Source organism: Oncorhynchus mykiss, chromosome 3, assembly GCF_013265735.2.
Source record: "Oncorhynchus mykiss isolate Arlee chromosome 3, USDA_OmykA_1.1, whole genome shotgun sequence".
In the NCBI taxonomy this organism is placed as follows: domain Eukaryota; kingdom Metazoa; phylum Chordata; class Actinopteri; order Salmoniformes; family Salmonidae; genus Oncorhynchus; species Oncorhynchus mykiss.
In genome coordinates this window covers 65,386,708-65,409,282 of record NC_048567.1, presented here as the reverse complement: position 1 = coordinate 65,409,282, position 22,575 = coordinate 65,386,708, and the positions used below count along the sequence as shown (strand labels likewise).

The following is a 22,575-nucleotide window of genomic DNA, read 5'->3' as shown; positions in this document are numbered from 1 at the left end:
GTCATGTGAAATCCATAGATTAGGGCCTTATGAATTTTTAAATGTACTGATTTCCTTATTAACTAACTCTCAGCAAAATCTTTGAAATTGTTGCATGTTTTATTTATATTTTTGTTCAGTATAGAATTATATAACAAAGTCAAAAACATTTAGCTGTTAGCGACTCAAGTTGCTGTATTTTCTTTAGGTTAAAAACAACTAAGTCGTTTTGTGGTTGGAATTGAGGTAGGCATTTAGTTTGAGAAATTTGACATGAGCTAGCAACTTTTGACAGATTGGTTTCGTCTGAACAAATGGTTTCGTCTGGACAAACTGTTGCTAGTAACCAAATGAATACCAATGTGTTCTGTGGAGGACAAAAAGTGATAGAGTTCCAGTATTTGCATAACCTTTTTATTTATTTTTTATTTATTTTATTTATTTATTTTTACCCCTTTTTTTCTCCCCAATTTCGTGGTATCCAATTGTTTTTTAGTAGCTACTATCTTGTCTCATCGCTACAACTCCAGTACGGGCTTGGGAGAGACGAAGGTTGAAAGTCAATTTGCATAACCTTTTGATTTGATTATAGCCCGAAGGGTTATTGAATCTGGATCAAAAACCTCTTCTGCTGATTAATGAATGTTCATATTTGAAGATTGATGGCCAGGCTGTTTAGCGTGACATGGAGTGGTAAGAAGTTGCATGATAGCTAAACATACTGGTAACCAGATGAAAATCTGCTTCCGTATATACGCCAAAATCTTTGTTTTGTATTTGGTACATGCATGGTTGTCAGTAAGGTAAATCTCTCACACATATGAACTCCAGTGGTTGGTCCCCGGAGTTAATACCCCGTCTCCAACACTTCCCAAGAGGCTTTTCACACTCTTTTTCTCTCCCTCTACCTCTCTCTCTTCAGGTTCACTCAGAGTTCTGGTGGACCAGGGCTTTTTATAGAAGGTCATAAAGCCAAGGCTGCTGGAGGGAGTGCGGAGAGGGACACACACACACACAAGCACAAAGCTGGCACCTGTCTCGTGTGTGTGTGTGTGTGGGGGGCTGTGTGTGTGTGTGTGTGGGGCTGTGGGTCCGACCCAGTGGAATGCTTGGCCTGTGATGGGGACTGGCTTTGATCTGACATTCCTGTGGGAGTTTCTTCACTGGGCCTCAGCATAGAGCGAGGGAGAGAAAAAGACACAGTGAAGGAAAGAGAGCCTTGAGTGTGAGAGAGAGGGCAACAGAGTCAGGGAGGAGAGTGGCAGACTTGATGAGAGAGAGCTAGTGGGTGAGTAACCACAAGTTTCCACGCCACTCAGACCGCAGAGAGGGAGAGCATCGCAGGCAGAGCGAGAGGGAGACAGACCAGATTCCACTGTGACTGACAGACAGGGCTCTAGTGACAGGGGCTTTTGTGTGTGTGTGTGAGCCAGAGAGTCAGCATTCCCCATGTTGGCCTTAACTTGGGGGTCACTGGGGCGCCACTACATCGCCATGTTTGAGTCCACCCAGAACGTGATGCTGAAGCCCACAGAGACCTGGAGAGAAGCCCTGCTCGACACCTGTGTCATGGACCTCTTCTTCACCGTGAGTATTTCTCTCATCTCTCTATGTAGCTAGAACATCCTTCTGTCCTGCTTGACTGATCCTTGACCATTGTCTCCTCTTGTGGTTCTTACTACGGAGAGGGAGGGTTTGAACCGTATTTTATAATGAGGCATGTGAAACGTGACATTTTATAGTGAAGCATTTATTACAAATAATCATGATATTGCAATGTAGTATTTTTCTTAGGTGACGTTTAGATATGGCAGTGAAACGTGTGTGTGTGTGTGAAGCTGCCGTTCTGGCTTAGTGTTGTGAGCGAGATTAAGCGTGGAAGAAATCCGTCAGCTCTCCCTCAACATCCAGGCTCTCTGTGTGCCTCTGCCGGATACTGCTCCATTCTACTCTCACCTGTGTGTTTTCAAGTCCCAGTCTCCTGCCATATACTGCTCCCTTCTCCTCCAGCCCACATTACATCACTGGAGACTTCTCTCTATTCTGCATCGCTCAGTTTCTACAACTGGCATGAGATATAATTTTGGATGAGTGAGGTTGAGAAGCCCATAGATGTTTTGAGCTGTTTGGAACCTTAATATATATTTTGTATTGTAGAATTTTTCATTTGGATGTGTGTAAACCCCTCTCCTTGCATTGAGTGGTTTGGGACCAGAAAATCTCTCTTATATTGTGTCTGACCACTGAGCAGCCTAACAAGAGTTGTGGTGTTTCTTACCTCAACAATGTGGTATTTATGGTGAGTGAGATGTTTGTTAATGTAAGAGTGTGGTCTGTCTGTGTGTGCAACAGTTTGTTTTGTCTGTCTGTGTGTGTGTCTGTGTGTGCAACAGTTTGTTTTGTCTGTCTGTGTGTGTGTGCAACTGTTTTGGGGTGCTCAGCTGCTGCTTCTCAATCCTCAGCTGTGAGGGTGACGGCCCAGGGAGGGGGACGTCCAGGCACGCGCTGCCAGGGTCAGAGTTCAAAGAGAGCGATGGCAGGATTACACCCTAACCCTGGGATTAGGGGGCCCCGTTAACAGTACCCCCCCCCACACACACACACACACCCTCTTAAGGACCCTAAGGGGGTCCATCTCCCTCCTCTGTGGGTGTCAGTCTTCCTTTAAACAACTTCACTCTGGAGGCTAAGTGGTCTAAGGAATGTTGAAGGTCAGAAGTCTCCCTCCAAGTACATACATCCACTCCTTTACATTATGAAGTTGAAGCTTCCAGTTAAGTGACTGAAGGAAACAGAAACAGATCTGAAAGAAATCCATGTTGGAAGTAGACTGTGAGAGCGTTCTCAGTTACACTCTGAGACAGTGGTCTAGGCCAGGGAGGATAAATTGGCTAGGGGCAGAAGATCAGGGAAATATGCCACTGTTCTTTTGACACCTAGTGAAATGAGTGATAAGATAACATTTTCCCTACCAGCTGTAATTTTGCCTTCTGCTGTTTTTGTTTGTGGTTTGCTTTGGTTTTGGCTTGTATTGGGTTTGGACTGATGAGAGGGTGGCTTTAATTTGTGATTCTGTTAGTGTGTCTGTGTGCACTGCTTCTCTTGCTCAGGGTTGCGTCTGCTTTAAGTCAGAACGTCTCAGCGTCTAGTACACTAGAGCTCTTTTTGCCCAGTAAACACAATCAGGGCTGCGTCTGGAGCGCTGGACCTGATGTTTTGACGATGGCTGATTCCACCCTGGGCGGCAGTAACTGGATCTGAATGAACGAGAGAGCGAGAAGGAGAGAGACAATCCGACGGAAGCGCTCAGTTGATGGAAAAAAAAACAGAAAGGCCTCCAATCCCCTGAGGAAACAGACACCAGGCTTTGTCTCCTGCTATAAATAGGAGAATCATTCTCTCTCCCTCATTCTCTCTGCGCAGAGGAGTGCCCAGTCTTGTTTTGATTTACCCTCTACCCCCTGCCTGTCTCTAACTATAGTCGGACTCAAGGCGATTGGCATAGCTAGCGTTGTGCGGATGTTCGTTGGTGCAGCTGTTTTTAGAGCGCGTGCGGCACACAATCTTTGGCCTTGCACTCGCTTTCTCTCCTTCTCCTCCCTCACTCTCTCCTCCCCTTCACTTCTCTCCTCCAGAGAATGACTTCACACTCTGGAGAGGGAAGCAGCAGCACTACCCAGCAGCAGTGAGGTGTTTCGGCTGCGCTTCGCTACGTTAGCATCAGAGCCCTCGGATCACCGTGGCTGACAACCAGCCACTACAGCTGGAGAAGAGGGAGAGCGAGAACAAAAGGGAGGTTGAGAGAGGGTCTCTGAGGAAGAAGGGAGAGTGGTGGGGAGAGTTCTGGAGCTGTTGGGTGGCATGCAAACGGTTGCGTTGGACTTGTGGGGCTAGCAGGGACAATAACAGTAAAAGAAACCAAGAAAAAGCAGACTGAGAGAATAGACAGTTCAGAGACAAGCGTCCACATTGCGCTGCTTGTCAGTGAAAACACATGTTGCTCCACAGTAGAGCTGAAGCCTGCTCACCACTCGGTGTCTACGCAGCCAATTCACCATGCAACCTCTGTGACAGAGAATAACAAGTCTACTCTGACTACCAATCCGTTTCTGAGAAGATCCACTCTGGGTTTGGTTGAGACTGCCTCGGAGAGATTCAGACGGGCTCTGTTATCGATTGGAATTGTTTGTGGTGACATCCAGGGTTACTGTGTCTGGGTTCGGGGACCAGCGTTTTCAGCATTGATTCTCTGTTCTTATCGCTTCAAAAGACGGTGAGTCTGTCACTTCAATTGGTCTTAAAATTCTGTCTATTGTTCTGGTCATCAGTGGCAGTCCTCAGACCCCGGTGTGATTTGACTCCCAAGTAGCTGGGAAAAGTGTCCGGGTTAACGTGAACTGAATGGAAACCGAGAGCTGTGACTGTCCTTTGTGTTCTGGTCAGGTGTTATGGGGCATGATTGGCACTGGTCAGGTTGGTTTGTTGCTTTGTCGGAGATGCACAATACATTATTTCAATATTTCAACACAGTTTCTGCTCATTTTACCTTCATGGTCTCACAACCAGCATCATTATTGTCATCATCATTAGGAAAAACTCTTCTGAGGAGATAGCTGTATGTCATCACTTGCTTAAAAACAACTATTTAACACAACCCTCTCCTCTTCTCCCCTCCATACTTGTCTCCTCAGGTGCACAGAAAGATCCGTGAGGACTCAGACATGGCCCAGGACTCCCTGCAGTGCCTGGCCCAGCTGGCCTCCATGCACGGCCCCATCTTCCCTGATGAGACCGCTCAGGTCTCCTACCTGGCCCACCTGGTGGAGGGGCTTCTCAGCATGATCAATGGGTGAGTCTGGCAGGACCTTAGACTAACTGGTTGGTTTCAATAGACCCAATCCAGGGCTAGAAACACTGCTGCCCTCTGTGTGTTCAAGAAGCTCTAAAATAGTTTTGAACTTGGGCAGTTGTTTTAAGATGACACGTAGATTAATCTGTACTGCATGTTGATCATTATGGGCTGTGTGTGATTGTAAGTGATTATTTGGACTGGAGGCTGGTAGAGTAATGAGTAATGTGATTTTGTGTGTAATCGACTCGTCTGTCCGTTAAAGTAGTTCTTATCTGAATCAAGAGGACTCGGCTCTAATGTATAAATAAAACACATACACACTTGTGTGCTCGGAACTCGTGACTTGCTAGGCGGAGTGAGTAAGGGTCTCTCTCTCCCTTCTCCGTAATCACCTATTCCTGGAGCTTTTTTCCAGTTGCATCATCGGAAAACCATGCGGGCAGGATGGCCAATCTGCAGTGATTGAACAGCTCTGCTTGCAATTTAAATCCATCTGATGGGGGTTAGCGAGCCGCACGGTGCTAGGCAGTAGGCTAGCTACAGCAGGCAGGCCTCCAGACAGTGCTCTAACTGGGGCTGTGGAAACATGGCCCTAACCCCAAGGCAACAGGTACTGCTCAGTGCTCACACACTGGGCAGCAGAGCACAGTGTCTGGTTTAGTACCATACCTGGTTCAAAAACATTTGTGAAATACTTTCACAAACTATGTCTCATTTGGAATCAAATTGGCCAACATTCCTCTAAGGTTGTGTTTTGTTTGTGTCCCAGGATAGAGATCGAGGACTCTGAGGCAGTAGGTATCTCTAACATCATCTCCAACCTGATCAGCACGTTCCCCCGTGTCATCCTGACTGCCCTGCCCAGCGAGCTCTTCACCTCCTTCATCAACTGTCTCACCCTCCTCACCTGCTCCTTCGGACGCAGCGCCGCCCTGGAGGAAGTGGTCAGCATTACACCTCGAACATTACTGCAAGGAACATAGTTGATCCATGGAGAAAATGTTTCACGTATTGTTGTTGCATTGAAAAGGCCTATTCAATGAGTCTCTGCCTCTCTCCCCCTGCCCAGCTGGATAAGGATGACATGGTATACATGGAGGCGTATGACAAGCTTTTAGAGTCATGGCTGACCCTGGTTCAGGATGATGAACATTTCCCCCGCGGTTGCTTCGTCCAACCCGCCGTTCAGGTCTTCAACTCCTACATCCAGTGTCACCTGGCCGCCCCCGACGGCACCCGCAATCTGGTGAGAGACACACACACCTGTCAACCTACCCTACATTACTCTCATATGTTTATACTGTACTCTATACCATCTACTGCATCTTGACTATGCTGCACGGCCATCACTCATCCATATATTTATATGTACATATTCTTATTCATTCCTTTACACTTGTGTGTGTATAAGGTAGTTGTTGTGAAATTGTTCGATTACTTGTTAGATATTACTGCACGGTCGGAACTAGCAGCACAAACATTTCGCTACACTCGCATTAACATCTGCTAACCATGTGTATGTGACAAATAAAATTTGATTTGACCTAGACTCATATATAATCAGTCAGTCAATTGTTATGGTTCATTGATATGTTAATGCTTGTAAACAGTCGATCCACTGATCCACGTTCTCAAATCAAATGTATTTATATAGCCCTTTGTACATCAGCTGATATCTTAAAGTGCTGTACAGAAACCCAGCCTAAAACCTTAAACAGCAAGCAATGCAGGTGTAGAAGCACGGTGGCTAGGAAAAACTCCCTAGAAAGGCCAAAAGCTAGGAAGAAACCTAGAGAGGAACCAGGCAATGTGGGGTAGCCAGTCCTTTTCTGGCTGTGCCGGGTGGAGATTATAACAGAACATGGCCAAGATGTTCAAATGTTCATAAATGACCAGCATGGTCAGACGTTCTCTCACTCCTTTGTCGCATATTCCTTCACGCTCTCTTTTTCTGTTTTTATTTTTCTCCTGTCCTCCCCAGACAGCAAACGGTGTGGCATCTCATGAGGAGGATGAGATTAACGAGTTACAGGAGGACGACAGAGAGCTGTTCTCAGACCAGCTGGCCAGCATTGGCATGTTAGGACGCATCGCAGCCAACCACTGTATCCCCCTTCTGACCAGGTATATACACACACCTCTTGCTTTTAGATGATCCCCTAGCTCTGTAAGTGACTTTCATGATTCTGACGTGTGTGTGGTCAGTCTGTTGGAGGAGCGGGTGACGCGGCTCCACGGCCAGCTCCAGAGGACCCAGCAGCACCTCATGAACTTGTCTAACCCCGGATCAGTGGACCGCAAGGTCCTGGATGACCTCTACGAAGACATCCACTGGCTCATACTGGTCTCAGGTCAGTCAGATATAAGGGATGATTGGCAATCGCCCCATGTTGGATACACGGCTCAATTCCATCAGTGGTCCCTTGTTGTTTTAGGTATGGTTTTATTATGTAACAATTATTTTAGCATTCAGTCAATTATGTTCTGTTAGCATAAAATGAAACCTCTAACTGCATTCTGGGGGGGCGTAGACTTTGTCCTTAGATCTCCTTAGTTGTTTTTAGGGACTAAATTTAGGCAGGGAGGCAGGCTGCGCTGGTGTATCGGTGCATGGCAGGAATGTTGTTTCGGGAAGGGCCAGGCCACCAGTTGTACAACTGCTGCTGTTTAGTACATTTTAGCATTCTCAGTGGCCACAGAATTCCCCTTTGGTGCCTATCTTCATTTGGAGTCATACACCCTTAGTTGGTTCTCTCCGTGTGCTTCGAGTTTTTCTATGGGATCCTAGCGGTGCTTTGCGTAACACTGGTGAAGAATGACATTGGCTGTAATGTACCAGTGGAAAGCTCCACTGTAGGAGTTTTGCTGTGATGGAAAATGTTGTCTTCCAAAAGTACCTCCCTTAATGGATTGTTTCTGGCTAGGCCCAGTCCTAGTTGTCAGTGTGTAGTTGTGAATGTTAAATATTGAATGTGTGTGGGGTGGTTCCAGGCTACGTCCTGACAGATGACCCTCAGGGTGAGACTCCTCTGATCCCAGCGGAGGTGATGGAGTATTCTATCAACCACTCTACTGAGGTGGACATCAACACCACCCTGCAGATACTGGGCTCCCCCGGGGAGAAGGCCTCCTCTATCCCAGGGTGCAACAGGACAGACTCTGTCATCAGGTAAGGGAGGGACTATGATTGGTCAAAAGTCTGTGTACAGTACAGGCTGAATGTCTGCTGATTTGCTGTTTGGCACTTAATTGCAAACACCTGGATTCCCACATCTAAATGAGATGTATGGTTTGAAAGAAATAACTAAAACCAACCGATACTCTGGCTTGTGTCAGTGGACCAGAGTTGTCCGTCGCTGCTATAAATCCATCAACAAATGGGTCTGAAATTAGTGCTGCGCGATTACTGCTTTTTGAGGTCGGTTCGATTATCAAAAATAATCATGGTTTCGGTTTTATTTTAAAAAAGGAAATGCCCTCGCTATGCATTGTGGGATGAATGCTGTAAAAACGCAGAATAAAACGCAGAATAAAACTCCCATGATGGTAGTCTGATTATCCCGTATTAAACACATACTTTTTACATGACTTTAATCAAATATTTCAGTTGTTGTATAGTACATTTGTTTTATTTGATGACTTTATTATTTCATTCCAAGTCATCTCTATAGAGCTGCTGCCTATGCTGTCTGACAATCACTATTTTAGTAGTTCTTCAACATAAATAAGGCATATTTTTATGACTGCTGAATTCCAACTATCAATCACTTAGATCATGTATTTTCAGGTAGAGATAGCTTGCGATGCAACTGCTCTCTAGCCCTCTCGATCACACATTCTTCTCTCTTACGTAGCAGGCGTAAAAGAAACAGACCGGACAAGCAGGCGCGCAATGGATTATGATCATTGTAGTTAATCACCACGTTTTCTGCGCTAAACTATGTAGACTATTGGCCTGTTGGAAACTACAACTCCCTACGACATAAATCAGATCAAGCCCGAACTGTGCTATATCTAGAGAAGCTGCACATTGTGTGCATTGAGCCCACAGAAGAAGGAAACAACTAAAACAATTGAACCAACGTCGGTCAATTGGTTGTTTCAAAACCAAAAAATAACAGACATTTCGATCAATCTCTTAGCACTATCTAAAATGCACCGTCTCAGTCACTGATCTAATGGACAGTCTACCCTCACTGTATGCCTCTGATCTAATGGAAAGTCTACCCTCACTGTCTGTCTCTGATCTAATGGACAGTCTACCCTCACTGTCTGTCTCTGATCTAATGGACAGCTTGGACAGTCTCTCCACACTGTCTACAGCAGCTGAGCTTTAAGCTGTGGACTTGTTCACTAAGCCCTGGTTGTAGAGCTCTGTCACGTTCACACCAGTGCTCTGTCTGTCTGGAGTGTGTCTCATAAAACCCTCTGCCCCGTGGCATGGCATCGCGGCAGCCTTTCCCTTAGATTATTTTCCAGGCAGGGCACAACGGCCCACATAACACTACACAGGCCATCTGGCATGGAAACTGTCCATAGAAACCAATTGAAGCCAAACTTTTTTTTAGATCTAGGTAGGGGGTCCTCGCCCCTACATTACAGTACAATGTTAGGGGAAATATTACGTACAGTGCGAGGCCAATGATCCACCCGTGTGTGTGTGTGTTTAATCACTCTGGTCCCCAGCGATGCGGGTGTGGCTCCCTGGGGGTGTGGTGCCAGTGCCGCAGAGGGGGAATGCCCTGGCACAGACCCAGCCATGCCAGCTGCTAACACACACACAGGCCGTGGGAGACACACACACAGGCCGTGGGAGACATGATGGCGTAGCGACCTAGCCAGCCTTAGAGCAGACCCCGGCGCCAGCCCTCCCGGACCAGACCACCACTCCCTAACATGTTATTCAATTAGGGCAGGGCCAGGTGCTGCTAAGACTAGGAGGGGGCTGGGGTCATAAGTGTGTGGGCTTGGGGGGTACATGCAATCATATAGGGAATTTTGGAGGTGGTTGGGGTTGTGGAAAGGGCCTCTGGATTGTTCTCTGTGGGGGTGAGGAGGCACAGGGACAGATGATTGTTCTGTGAGGGGGCACAGGGACAGAGGATTGTTCTGCAAGGGGGCACAGGGACAGAGGATTGTTCTGCGAGGGGGCACAGGGACAGAGGATTGTTCTGCGAGGGCGCATGGCATTGTTCTGTGGGGGTGAAGGTGCACAGGGACAGAGGATTGTTCTCTGTGGGGGTGAAGGAGAATGGACAGAGGATTGGAAAAACAGAGGCAGCGTCAGGTTTCCTAATAACACTGTGCGACCCCGACGCTGTTAATGTCAATGGGCTTTTGTTTTTGCAAACAATGTGAAACAGTGCACTGTGGTGCTGCGTGGGCATGTACTGAGGCCCATCTCTCACATACAGAACACTAAGATGCACTAAGCCGTATGTCTCTCTGGCCTTTAGCAGAGGTGCGTGTGTCAACGTGGTCATTTGTTGTCTGAGTGACTGATTTAAACAGACACTGAATTCCCACCTTTTTGTTCTTCCCCTCCCTCTGTCCATCTTCCTCTTTTTCCATTTTTTTTTCTTTTACCTTTCACTTCTCTCTCCCTCCCACCCACCCACCCTCCCTCCCACCCTCCCTCCCACCCACCCACCCACCCACCCACCCACCCTCTCTCCCTCCCACCCATCCTCCCACCCACCCACCCTCTCTCCCTCCCACCCTCTCTCCCTCCCACCCACCCTCCCTCTCTCCCTCCCACCCACCCACCCTCTCTCCCTCCCACCCACCCTCTCTCCCTCCCACCCACCCTCTCTCCCTCCCACCCACCCTCTCTCCCTCCCTCCCACCCACCCTCTCTCCCTCCCTCCCACCCACCCTCTCTCCCTCCCTCCCACCCACCCTCCCTCCCTCCCACCCACCCTCTCTCCCTCCCACCCACCCTCTCTCCCTCCCACCCACCCTCTCTCCCTCCCACCCACCCTCTCTCCCTCCCACCCACCCTCTCTCCCTCCCACCCACCCTCTCTCCCTCCCACCCACCCTCTCTCTCTCCCACCCTCTCTCTCTCTCTCTCCTACCCTCTCTCTCTCTCTCTCTCCTTCCCTCCCACCCTCTCTCTCTCTCTCTCCCACCCTCTCTCTCTCTCTCCCCCACCCTCTCTCTCTCTCTCCCCCACTCTCTCTCTCCCACCCTCTCTCTCCCTCTCCCACCCTCTCTCTCCTTCTCTCCCACCCTCTCTCTCCTTCCCTCCCACCCTCTCTCTCCTTCCCTCCCACCCTCTCTCTCCTTCCCTCCCACCCTCTCTCTCCTTCCCTCCCACCCTCTCTCTCTCCTTCCCTCTCTCCTTCCCTCTCTCTCTCTCTCTCTCTCTCTCTCTCCCTCCTTCCCTCCCTCCCACCCTTTCTGCCAGGTTGTTGTCAGCGGTGTTGAGGACATCAGAGGTGGAGTCCAGGGCTACGAGGGCCAGTCTGACAGAACTGCTCAGCCCTCAGATGGGGAAGGACATTGTGTGGTTTCTCAAACGCTGGGCCAAGACTTACCTACTGGTGGACGAGAAACTCTACGAACAGGTACAACTAACACCAGACAACACTGTCTGATATGTCTTAAAATGGCCGTCCATCATACAAAACTTCTCACTACAACCCTCTCTAAGTTCCTAAGGCCCACAGAACACTGGCATGGTAATGTCTCGGGCTTGGATTTGACAGATGACTTCATAAATAGTCTTTGTGATAGTCACTGAACCCTACTGTACACTTGAGGTAACGAGGTGGCGGATACTGTACACTTGAGGTGACGAGGTGGTGGATACTGTACACTTGAGGTGACGAAGAGGTGGCTACTGGACACTTGAGGTGGTGAAAATGCTAGGGATGGTCTTCCAACACTTTCATGTTTACAACACCCGTGCTCTGTCACATTGACACCAGTGTACTCTCTGGAAGTGTGTTGTAGAAGCTGGTTCCCTGTGGATTATGGCATTGTGAGGAGGAGTGCAGTATATCACTGGACTGGACAATGGCTATTTATGACATCTGATCTTTTAAAGTGTTGCAGTGATTTTCATCTATCCCTCCACCATTTCACACCACTTTCTCACTATTTTCATCCCTCCTTTAGATCAGTATCCCCCTGAGCATGGCATTTGGGGCGGACACGGAGGGGGCCCAGTGGATTGTGGGATACCTCCTGGAGAAGGTGATCAACAACCTGTCTGTGTGGAGCTCTGAACCTGAACTGGCCAACGACACGGTGGAGCTACTGGTCTGTCTGGTGGAGAAGAGGGAGAGGTGAGACACTGACTGACTGGCTGAGTGACTGGTCAGGTGGAGCTACTAGTCTGTCTGGTGGAGAAGAGGGAGAGGTGAGACACTGACTGACTGGCTGAGTGACTGGTCAGGTGGAGCTACTAGCCTGTCTGGTGGAGAAGAGGGAGAGGTGAGACACTGACTGACTGGCTGAGTGACTGGTCAGGTGGAGCTACTAGTCTGTCTGGTGGAGAAGAGGGAGAGGTGAGACACTGACTGACTGGCTGAGTGACTGGTCAGGTGGAGCTACTAGTCTGTCTGGTGGAGAAGAGGGAGAGGTGAGACACTGACTGACTGGCTGAGTGACTGGTCAGGTGGAGCTACTAGTCTGTCTGGTGGAGAAGAGGGAGAGGTGAGACACTGACTGACTGGCTGAGTGACTGGTCAGGTGGAGCTACTAGTCTGTCTGGTGGAGAAGAGGGAGAGGTGAGACACTGACTGACTGGCTGAGTGACTGGTCAGGTGGAGCTACTAGTCTGTCTGGTGGAGAAGAGGGAGAGGTGAGACACTGACTGACTGACTGGCTGACCGACTGGTCAGGTGGAGAAGAGGGAGAGGTGAGACACTGGCTGACTGACTGGCTGACCGACTGGTCAGGTGGAGAAGAGGGAGAGGTGAGACACTGGCTGACTGGCTGACCGACTGGTCAGGTGGAGAAGAGGGAGAGGTGAGACACTGGCTGACTGACTGACTTGCTGACTGATCAGGTGGAGCTACTGGTCTGTCTGGTGGAGAAGAGGGAGAGGTGAGACACTGACTCAATTCTGTATCCTGACTTGAAATATGCACACACAAAAATATAGATAGGATATGAGCCTAAGCGTTGGTGCTTGAAACAACGCCCCCTTGTGGTGGAATGATAGTTTTTTAGTTTTTCATTATCTCGCCAATGATATCAAATGCCAACAAACCTTTCTCCATCCCTCCTTTCTCAGGGCCAACATTGTGGTACAGTGTGAGAACTGGTGGAACTTGGCAAAGCAGTTTGCCAGCCGCAGTCCTCCCCTAGACCTGCTGTCCAGCTCAGTACAGAGGTCCCTGATGAAGGCCCTGGTTCTGGGGGGCTTTGCACACATGGACTCAGACACCAAACAGCAGTACTGGACAGAGGTGGGGAACCCTATAGAAGCCAGAGACAACACACACACGGAATCCACCACTCTGAATCCCTGAATGGAACTAACTCACACACGTCCCTCAAAGGACAATACCTGACAGCTCTCAAGTGTCATCTCCCTTCAGATTTCCTTTATATAGGCTCTCTTTCCAAATGGACTTCAGCTGGTAGCACATTGTGAGATCTCAATAGTTTTTTCCCAAATGATATAACCAAAACCATTAGATTTCCCTAGAGTCTATCGTGTGATAATGATCTTGAAGGCCTTTCTATAGTAATGCAAGATGACTCCAAAGCCATTGGGAGAGATTTAAGAATGAGATGGCAGCTGTCTTGACTTCCAGCTGCTCTGACTGTAGAGGGTGTACAGTAGACCATTAGAGAAGAGTTGGGAATGAAAATAGCCCGATCTTTCTCTCTTCATCCCTTCTCTCCTTTGGGGGTTGGAGCCACGTTACTGTGAAGCACTTTGTGACAAATGTTGTTGATTGATTGGATGTGATTGATTGATCACCTCTCTGATCCTCTCCCTCCAGGTGCTGCACCCCCTCCAGCAGCGCTTCCTCAACCTGATCAACCAGGAGAACTTTCCTCAGATCTGTCAGGAGGAGAGTGTGAAGCGGGAGATCGTTGCCACCCTGGAGGCCCTGTGTGGCATCGCCGAGGCAACGCAGATCGACAACGTGGCGTCTCTCTTCAGCTTCCTCATGGACTTCCTGTCCAGCTGCATCGGCCTGATGGAGGTGTACCGCAACACACCAGAGACGGTCAACCTCATCATCGAGGTGTTTGTGGAGGTCGCCCACAAACAGATTTGCTACCTGGGAGAGGTGAGGATCACTTTAATAATAATCACACACTTTATTACAAATCCCTCGACTTGTATTCTGCGTAAAGTAATTTAATCGGATAGGTTTCAAGTTTTATTTGTCGTATGTACAGGATACACATGGTGTATTCTAGACAATAAGGAATAATAAAATATAAGAATATGAATAAGGTAAGTAGCTCAGTAGAATAGAATAAACATTTTATCATAAGTATAATATAGGAAGGCACCGTTTATAGTCCAATATTTACACGTGAATAAGAGAAAGGGGGAATTGGGGGGCAAGTGTTTAAATTGTGCAGTATTAGCCATTGTAAATAAGAGTCTGGTAGCTGTGTGTGTGGGAGATTTCACTGGGAAGACGAGTCAACAGCTACCTCTTTTCCCTCTCCGCCCCCCCAGTCGAAGTCTATGAAGCTGTACGAGGTGTGCCTGACTCTGCTGCAGGTCTACTCTAAGAACAACCTGGGCAGGAAGAGGGCTGATGTGGCTGCTGAGGAGGACCAGTACCAGGACCTGCTGCTCATCATGGAGCTGCTCACCAACCTGCTCTCTAAGGAGTTCATTGACTTCTCAGACACAGGTGTGTGTCTTCATCTCCAAAATCAGTCAACGTTTATGTATGATATTTTAGGTTCCTAGTTAATTGTCGATACTTACCAAGTCCTCTCTTGTGTTTGCGTGTTGATGTTGGAATAGATGAGGTGTTCCGGGGGCAGGAGCAGGGTTCGGGAGCGACAGGTCGGTCGGTGTCGGCTGCAGACGTAGTTCTGTTTGGGGTCAACATCATTCTGCCACTCATGTCTCAGGACCTGCTCAAGGTAAGACCCAGGGCCAATTCATGTACAATGCTCCCTTCCTTGAAGTAGTTTTGAAGTAGTGATCTACATAGTCACTGTACTACAAACGGTTGTATAACTGGTTTGTCGCTGTGTGCTTCCAGTTCCCATCTCTGTGTAACCAGTACTACAAGCTCATCACGTTCATCTGTGAGATTTTTCCTGAGAAGATCCCCCAGCTACCAGAGGAGCTGTTCAAGAGTCTCATGTACTCCCTAGAGCTGGGCATGACATCCATGAGTTCAGAGGTCAGCCAGCTGTGTCTGGAGGCTCTGTCCCCCCTGGCTGAGCAGTGTGCCAAGACCCAGGAGAAAGACACGCCCCTCTTCATTGCTACACGCCACTTCCTCAAGGTGAGGCACCCCACTAAGGGGATTTTCTCCTAACTGCAGGGTCTGCCTCATTTAATTGTGCTCAAAAAGAGGAAATGTTTTGTAATGGAACATTTCTCTCTCCCTATCTAGTTGGTGTTTGACATGCTGGTACTGCAGAAACACAACACAGAGATCACAGTGGCAGCGGGAGAAGCTCTCTATACACTAGTGTGCCTGCATCAAGTGAGTATACCACGCACATGTATCTTAGATCACCATAGCCAATCAAGACTATGTGGACGTTGTGCCTCATATGATGACGTAATTCCCTATCCTCTCTCCAGGCGGAGTACAAGGAGCTGGTGGAGTCTCTGCTCGCCACCCAGCGAGATGCCGTCATCTACCAGCGACTGGCTGACGCCTTTAACAAGCTGACAGCCAGCAGCACGCCCCCGAGCATGGACCGCAAGCAGAAGGTGGACTTCCTCAAGAGCCTAGAGGAGTTTGTGTCCAACGTAGGTGGGCTGCTCTGTGTCAAATAACCACTAGCCCCCAAACTCCCCTCCTCCCTAGCACCTATTTCTATGTCCAACCCGCTCACAGACTATCTACCTTGACCACGCCAAACCATGAAACAGAGACTGACAGAGCTGAGGAGCTGCACTGTTAGACTGTGACATAAAGGGGGAAGGTTGAGACACTGAAGGGAGCAGGGGTGTGGACTGGACTATAGTGTCGTTTGGGCAGGTTTCCACGCCTGCTCCTCCCCCTTTTCATCAGAGGCCCCCAGCGCACACATACAGTGGGGGAGGGGGGATCAGAGAGGGATGGACTCGTCCCCTCAGCCAATCATTTTTTTGAGTTTGCCAGTGGGAGGGTTGGGATGAACACAACAGGAGTAGGTGCCAATCTGTTCTGAGAACGCTATGCCTCTCCCTCTCTCCCTGCCTCTACACCCTCGCCCTCCCCCCCTCCCCAGAGTGCCTTTGTTTTCTTGTTTGTGTCGTGTGTCGACTCCTGTGTGTCCATGTGGCCAAGCTGAGACGTGTCTTACGTACAGCAACGACTGTGCCTGTCACATACCAAGAACACGGTGGAAGCACACACACACAGATCTCCATGACACCGAGAGGCTCGATCCCGCCACCTTCGGGCTGCTGAATCTGTTAAATGGGAGAGCTGATGATAAAAAAAATAATAATAATCACTTCATGTTCATCAAGGGTGTATATATGTTTTCAAAAAAAGTATATGCTTAAAACAATGACTGAAAAGTTTTATAAGATAGATGGCAGAGAAGCTGAATTTGTATGGTTATGATGAGTTCACTTTAAGAAAGAGGGCGAATTTGAAAACATTTTATTAGATTTCTTTATCATTCTGGATTGTAGTTCTATTCTCTGCCACCCTCTGTCTCCCTAGAACCATTTCAGTCCTGACTGCCCACAGCCAAGACAGACAATTATTGGAAGCCTTAGGCCCTTAGGAAGGTTGGGCCCCTGAAGTTTAGCATACTCTCTCTAGTTATATTTTTCTATGTCACAGCCACTCTTTCCACTTCAAAACACACTGGATGGAAGTTCAAGTCCCTATAACTGAAGCAATAATGACCCAAAAAAAGGAACATATAGTGCCTTCAGAAAGTCTTCAGACCCCTTGACTTTTTCCACGTTTTGTTACATTACAGCCTTATTTTAAAATGGATAAAACAATTTCCTCAGCAATTGACACACAATACCTCATAATGACAAAGCGAAAACAGTTTGGTAATTTATTAAAATCTGTAAACAGAAATACCTTATTTACATAAGTATTCAGACCCTTTGCTATGAGACTCGAAATGGAGCTCAGGTGCATCCTGTTTCCATTGATCATCCTTGATGTTTACAACTTGATTAGAGTCCACCTGTGGTAAATTCAATTGATTGGACATGATTTGGAAAGGAAACACACCTGTCTGTATAAGGTCCCACAGTTGACAGTGCATGTCAGAAAAGGCCGCACGGCCAAACTGAGCAATCGGGGATGAAGGGCATTGGTCAGGGAGGTGAACAAGAACCCAATGGTCACTGACAGAGCTTTAGAGTTCCTCTGTGGAGATGGGAGAACCTTCCACTTGGAGTTTGCCAAAAGGCACCTAAAGACTCTGACCATGAGAAACCAGATTCTCTGGTCTGATGAAACCAAGATTGAACTATTTGGACTGAATGCCAAGCGTACGTCTGGAGGAAACCTGGCACCATCCCTACAGTGAAGCATAGGTGGTGGCAGCATCATGCTGTGGGGATGTTTTTCAGCGGCGGAGACTGGTCATGATCGAGGCAAAGATGAACAGAAAATATTGAGGGATCCTTGATGAAAACCTTTTCCAGAGTGCTCAGGACCTCAGACTGGGGCGATGGTCGACCCTAAGCACACAGCCAAGACAACCCCGGAGTGGCTTCGGGACAAGTCTCTGAATGTCATTGAGTGGCCCAGCCAGAGCCTGGACTTGAACCCGATCAAACATCTCTTGAGAGACCTGAAAATAGCTGTGCAGCAACGCTCCCCATCCAACCTGACAGAGCTTGAGAAGATCTGCAGAGAAGAATGGGAGATACTCCCCAAATGCAGGTGTGCCAAGCTTGTAGCGTCATACCCAAGAAGACTTGAAGCTGTAATCGCTGCCAAAGGTGCTTCAACAAAGTACTTTATTAAAGGGTCTGAAAACTAATGTAAATGTGATAAACTTTTTTTTTTTTTTGTAAATGAGAAAAAAAAATCTATATACCAGTTTTTGCTTTGTCATTATGGGGTATTGTGTGTCAATTTATGGGGGAGACAATTTTAATCCATTTTAGAATAAGGCTGTAATTTAACAAAATGTGGAAAAAGTCAAGGGGTCTGAATACTTTCCGAAGGCACTGTAACCACTTGTTTTAACCATGCATTTGAGACTGACTCACTGCCCTTCCTCTGTTTAGAGCACAACCCTGGTTATTTTGGAATGCCTGAATGAATTGTATTGAAATGTAAAAGTGTACATAAACGTATTATGTAAAATACTTCGTTTTTCCTTTTCTGTTTACATTGTTTTCATTTTTGTCCATCTCAATTTCCTGTTATACAGAATATGGAAAAAGTTCCATATCCCGTTTTGATCGTGGTTGTTGAAAACAAAATCCCAAATAAAAATGGTTGAAGTTAATGTAGAAATTATTTTAATGTATTTAATTAAACAAATAATTTTGACTGTGTCATTCATGCACAGTAGTGATGGGAAGTGAGGCTTTTTTTAAATGAATCTTTCATTTCGTTAATCGGCGAACGATGAACTGAACTCGAGCCATGATTCTATGGGAGCTTTCATTTTTTACAGACGCGTAAACGTGTGCTTTAAACTATGTAACGTTACATTTGTCGATTGCTAGGCATACACGTATTATTTGATACATTTCAAACGAGGTCTAGTGGCCGCAACCAGACTAGATTGTGAACGACTCTTAACGGAATACATTGCTTGACTCCCATGAGGGTGATGAGCAGTCGTTCGTGAACTACAGCCACCAAACGATTCGTTCTAGGGGTGGAGTTTGTTGAGCTGTGTCCATCTCATAACATTCAATAATCAATTAATTGCAGTCATTCTTGTAGCATGCGATCAATTATCAGTTCTAAACATGTATTTTTATTCTCTATGCTCATTATCTATTTTTCTATGAGCATAGTCGGAGCACGTCTCTGGAGCAGCTGATCCGGAGGAACGTGTATTAATCCTACTGTAGGATTATATTATACCTCGGTGTGTGACACATTGCAGCTAGCACTATCAGGTCAAACGAACGATTACAATGAACGAGTTACTCCGAAAATTGAATCACGAATCTCGAGTCAGTAAAAAGAACGAATCGTTCGCTAACGGCATATCAATAGTGCGCAGCCTGACAAAATCGCGCATGTAGAATACCATATGTCCTTCCTCGGACACCGTAACTGCAGTGTATGTTATTATTTCTTGACACGTGTTGTAAGCGATTAATCAGTAGCGACAGTTAATATTTATTTTCAGAAACCAGCAACACACCACGCAAAGGTATTACACTATTTTACAGTAGGCAAATATTTCTGTCTTGCACGTTCTGGCTAACTAGCTAGCATTGCTGTTTTCAGTAGTAACTTGTTAGCGCGTAACACACTGACGCTAACTAGCCACGGTAGCAGTTCACTAGCTAGCTTTCCAGTTTGTGTTACGTGTAGGTAGGTGGTTGTCATCGACCTTCCAGCAAGTTTGAAGCCATGAGTGACAGCGACGACGATATCCCTCAGCTGTCCGCGGCCACCCTTGCTGCCCTGCAGGAGTTTTACAGCGAGGAGAGAGACGGGCTTGTGCAGAGCACAGCACCGGTGGACAAGTACTCGGTGGGGGCGGTGGAAGAGGACTGGGTATGTTGACCGTGATGATAATGCTGCTAAACTTATCAGCTGGTTTACTGGCTATTCTCCCTCCACTTCCCTCTATTTTTACATTGCTTGATATCTGTCCACCAGCGTATGAGCCAATTCTGGTACAGCGACGAGACAGCAACACGGCTAGTTGAAGAGGTTATTCAGGAAGCTGGGAAAGGTGGCAGGTGAGAGGGATATGTACTATGCATCTACAGAGTCGGGTGTCTGCCATGGCTGGGGTGTAATTCACTACAGACTGCCCTTCTAAAGCTTGTGATGTTACGTTCCAGGATAGCCTGTCTGAGCGCACCCAGTGTGTACCAGAAGCTGAAGCAGGGGGTGGTGGAGGGCTCTGACGGTGTGTCGGCTGTGGTTCTAGAGTATGACCGCCGTTTTGCCACCTACGGCCAAGAGTTCATCTTCTATGACTACAACGAGCCCCTTGCTCTCCCAGAGGATGTGGCCCCACAGAGTTTCGACGTTGTCCTAGCTGACCCCCCCTACCTGTCTGAGGAGTGCCTCAATAAGGTCGCCCAGACTGTGAAGTACTTGGCCAAGGGCAAGGTGCTGCTCTGCACAGGTGAGCCTCACATTGCTGTGTCTGTCCTCGGGCTTGTGCCCTTCTCCATACCGCACACAACACTGAATACGGGCATTCTTACACATACCAGAATGACATGCCGCTCTTTGTAGCTTTTTAAAATCTAATAACATTTGTTTTATCTACCACTCCATCAGGAGCCATCATGGAGGAGCATGCAGAGAAGTTGATGGGTCTGAAGATATGCAGCTTCCTGCCCAAACACAACAAAAACCTGGCCAACGAGTTCCGCTGTTTCACTAACTACCCCTCAAACCTCATGTCCTGAGGCTCTACAACCCTTCATGTATGGCCTTATTGACTTTTGATGTCTGACGTCCATCAATGCCTCAGTTCTGACTTGACCAATGTCTGTGATAGTCGCAAAGAAGGCCCATCTTGTTGGGCAATTTCCGTTGCCTTTCCTTTTAGACAAGGTTTCATTTTGGGGACTAATGGTATCAGACTCTGGAGATTGTTTTTAAAATGATTTCTTATCCCATAACATAATTATGAAGTGAATAATGGTATTCATATGACTTCAGTGTAAATAATATTTCATATACACAGCAAAAATAAATCTGTCAATATTTCATTTGCAGGGCCTGGGAACATGCTTAGAGTATCATGTAATACCAGCAGTCGGCAGTGTCAATTAAGTATATTACTGTGTTGAAATCCTCCTGGGTTCAAAACTACTGCTGCTTACACAGCCAACCATGCATTTTCATACATATCACACAGCCCTTCTCTATTGCCTTGCTGCCCGTGGATAGTTTGTTCTTGTCATTGGAGCGGAGACTGCTCTCTTCAAACTCAAGGATGCGCAGAGCAGAAACCAGTCTTTCTCCAGCAGAGGAACATGGGTGGACCCCATGGCCACAGATACATAGCTCTATGCATGAGTAGTAGGTTTATGACAATTCATCCACCTGCGCTCAGGCAAACCCCTCTTCTGTTTCAAGTGAAGATCTGTGTTATAATGCATCTGTAAAGGAATTCACGCTGCTTGCTTAGCAAGCACCACTTCCCGATTTGAACCATATCTGGCACAAACTCAGGACCTCTGCCTTGCTAGCACACCTGACCACCCTCCTGAAACAGCTTAACTGTTGGTGCCACATGAAAATCTAGCTATTTGCTGGTGCAAGTGGGGACAACTCGGGCTGAGAAGTAAGTTTCACATCCCCATGTGCTACATTGATCCCTCAAACTCACTCAACAGCAACCCCAGCGTGAGCTGAGTGCAACTGTAGATCCGAGTCACGACACCACTGTAAAGGACCTCAAGCTGCTTTGTTGAGGACAGGGCGTCCCACTGACTGGCAGGTGACATTCTGCCACTCTTAGGGTGCAAGCTGCAGAGTGATGCTTGCTAAGCAGTACCACTTCCCATAGCCGCGGGAAGTAGTTTGGGGGTGCTGCGATTTATTATTATTTTTTGCCCAATTTGTTTTCTTGATGGTACTGAAGACAATACTGTATACTGAACAAAACTATAAACGCAAAATTTAAAGTGTTGGTCCCATGTTCCATATGCACAAAAAGCTTATTTTAAATGTGCACTAATTTGTTTACATGTCTGTTAGTGAGTATTTCTCCTTTGCCAAGATAATCCATCCACCTGACAGGTGTGGCATATTAAAGAGCATGATCATTACACAAGTGCACCTTGTGCTGGGGGACAATAAAAGACCACTCTAAAATGTGGTTGTCACAACAGTGCCACAGATGTCTCAAGTTGAGGGAGTGTGCACTTGGCAAGCTGACAGCAGGAATGTCCATAGCGGTTGCCAGTTAATTGGATGTTAATTTCTCTACCATAAGCCTCCGACCTCAACCAAATTGAGATGGTTCGGGGGTAAGTCGGACTGCAGAGTGAAGGGAAAGCCACCAACAAGTGCTCATCATATGTGGGGACTCTTAAGACTGTTGGAAAAGCATTCCAGGTAAAGCTGGTTGAGAGAATGCCAAGTGTGCAAAAGGTGGCTATTTGAAGAATCAAAAATATTGATTTAACACTTTTTTTGGTTACTACATGATTCCATGTGTTATTTCATAGTTTGTCTTCACTATTATTCTACAATGTAGAAAATAGTACAAATAAAGAAAAACCCTTGAAAGAGTAAGTTTTCAATTTTTTTCAGGGGGTGTTGAAGCAACCTTACTTCCCGCGGCTTTGCCACTTCCTCATTATTGGGCCCATACCTGGTGTGAACTTGGGACCTCTGCCTTGCTAGCACACGTGACCACACTCCTGAAGCGTCTTGCCAAGTGGGGACACCAGGCTGAGGAATAAGTTTCACACATCCCCATGTGCTACACAGCCAC

General features: G+C 47.2%; 2 protein-coding genes across 5 annotated transcripts in view; both read left to right on the top strand.

Annotated features, from left to right (window-relative positions):
- The window catches only part of xpo4 (exportin 4), a 39,305-nt gene extending 22,871 nt beyond the window's left edge, over positions 1 to 16,434 (top strand). The window contains exons 7-22 of one of the 2 annotated variants that reach the window (XM_036974949.1): positions 1,454 to 1,566; positions 4,671 to 4,828; positions 5,601 to 5,775; positions 5,901 to 6,077; positions 6,813 to 6,955; positions 7,037 to 7,182; positions 7,823 to 8,000; positions 11,240 to 11,399; positions 11,953 to 12,122; positions 13,076 to 13,250; positions 13,794 to 14,087; positions 14,489 to 14,669; positions 14,774 to 14,907; positions 15,030 to 15,278; positions 15,390 to 15,482; positions 15,584 to 16,434. In XM_036974949.1, coding sequence (XP_036830844.1) covers positions 1,454 to 1,566; positions 4,671 to 4,828; positions 5,601 to 5,775; positions 5,901 to 6,077; positions 6,813 to 6,955; positions 7,037 to 7,182; positions 7,823 to 8,000; positions 11,240 to 11,399; positions 11,953 to 12,122; positions 13,076 to 13,250; positions 13,794 to 14,087; positions 14,489 to 14,669; positions 14,774 to 14,907; positions 15,030 to 15,278; positions 15,390 to 15,482; positions 15,584 to 15,781 — 2,744 coding nt within the window. In that variant the 3' untranslated portion in view covers positions 15,782 to 16,434. The remainder of the gene's footprint in view (positions 1 to 1,453; positions 1,567 to 4,670; positions 4,829 to 5,600; positions 5,776 to 5,900; positions 6,078 to 6,812; positions 6,956 to 7,036; positions 7,183 to 7,822; positions 8,001 to 11,239; positions 11,400 to 11,952; positions 12,123 to 13,075; positions 13,251 to 13,793; positions 14,088 to 14,488; positions 14,670 to 14,773; positions 14,908 to 15,029; positions 15,279 to 15,389; positions 15,483 to 15,583) is intronic. The other variant, XM_036974950.1, reaches the window with a different exon arrangement.
- A 2,517-nt stretch (positions 16,435 to 18,951) lies between these two features.
- eef1akmt1 (EEF1A lysine methyltransferase 1) lies at positions 18,952 to 21,760 on the top strand. Of its 3 annotated transcripts, none has more exons than XM_036974948.1 (5): positions 18,952 to 19,311; positions 19,480 to 19,661; positions 19,767 to 19,849; positions 19,955 to 20,244; positions 20,403 to 21,760. In XM_036974948.1, the coding sequence occupies exons 2-5, from the start codon at positions 19,515 to 19,517 to the stop codon at positions 20,531 to 20,533; spliced, it is 651 nt and encodes a 216-aa protein (XP_036830843.1). In that variant the 5' UTR covers positions 18,952 to 19,311; positions 19,480 to 19,514; the 3' UTR covers positions 20,534 to 21,760. The 3 variants fall into 3 exon arrangements, with proteins under 3 accessions (XP_036830843.1, XP_021453378.2, XP_021453376.2); XM_021597703.2 differs by having other exon boundaries at positions 19,460 to 19,661; XM_021597701.2 differs by having other exon boundaries at positions 18,954 to 19,661.
- Positions 21,761 to 22,575: the final 815 nt, after the last annotated feature.

What these genes read in the sequence shown, in the direction of transcription:
- eef1akmt1 (XM_036974948.1), top strand. Translation starts at nt 19,515, where the DNA reads ATGAGTGACAGCGACGACGATATCCCTCAGCTGTCCGCGGCCACCCTT. An exon ending in GGGCGGTGGAAGAGGACTGG is followed by an intron (nt 19,662 to 19,766) that starts GTATGTTGACCG and finishes TCTGTCCACCAG; the next exon opens with CGTATGAGCCAATTCTGGTA. An exon ending in GAAGCTGGGAAAGGTGGCAG is followed by an intron (nt 19,850 to 19,954) that starts GTGAGAGGGATA and finishes GTTACGTTCCAG; the next exon opens with GATAGCCTGTCTGAGCGCAC.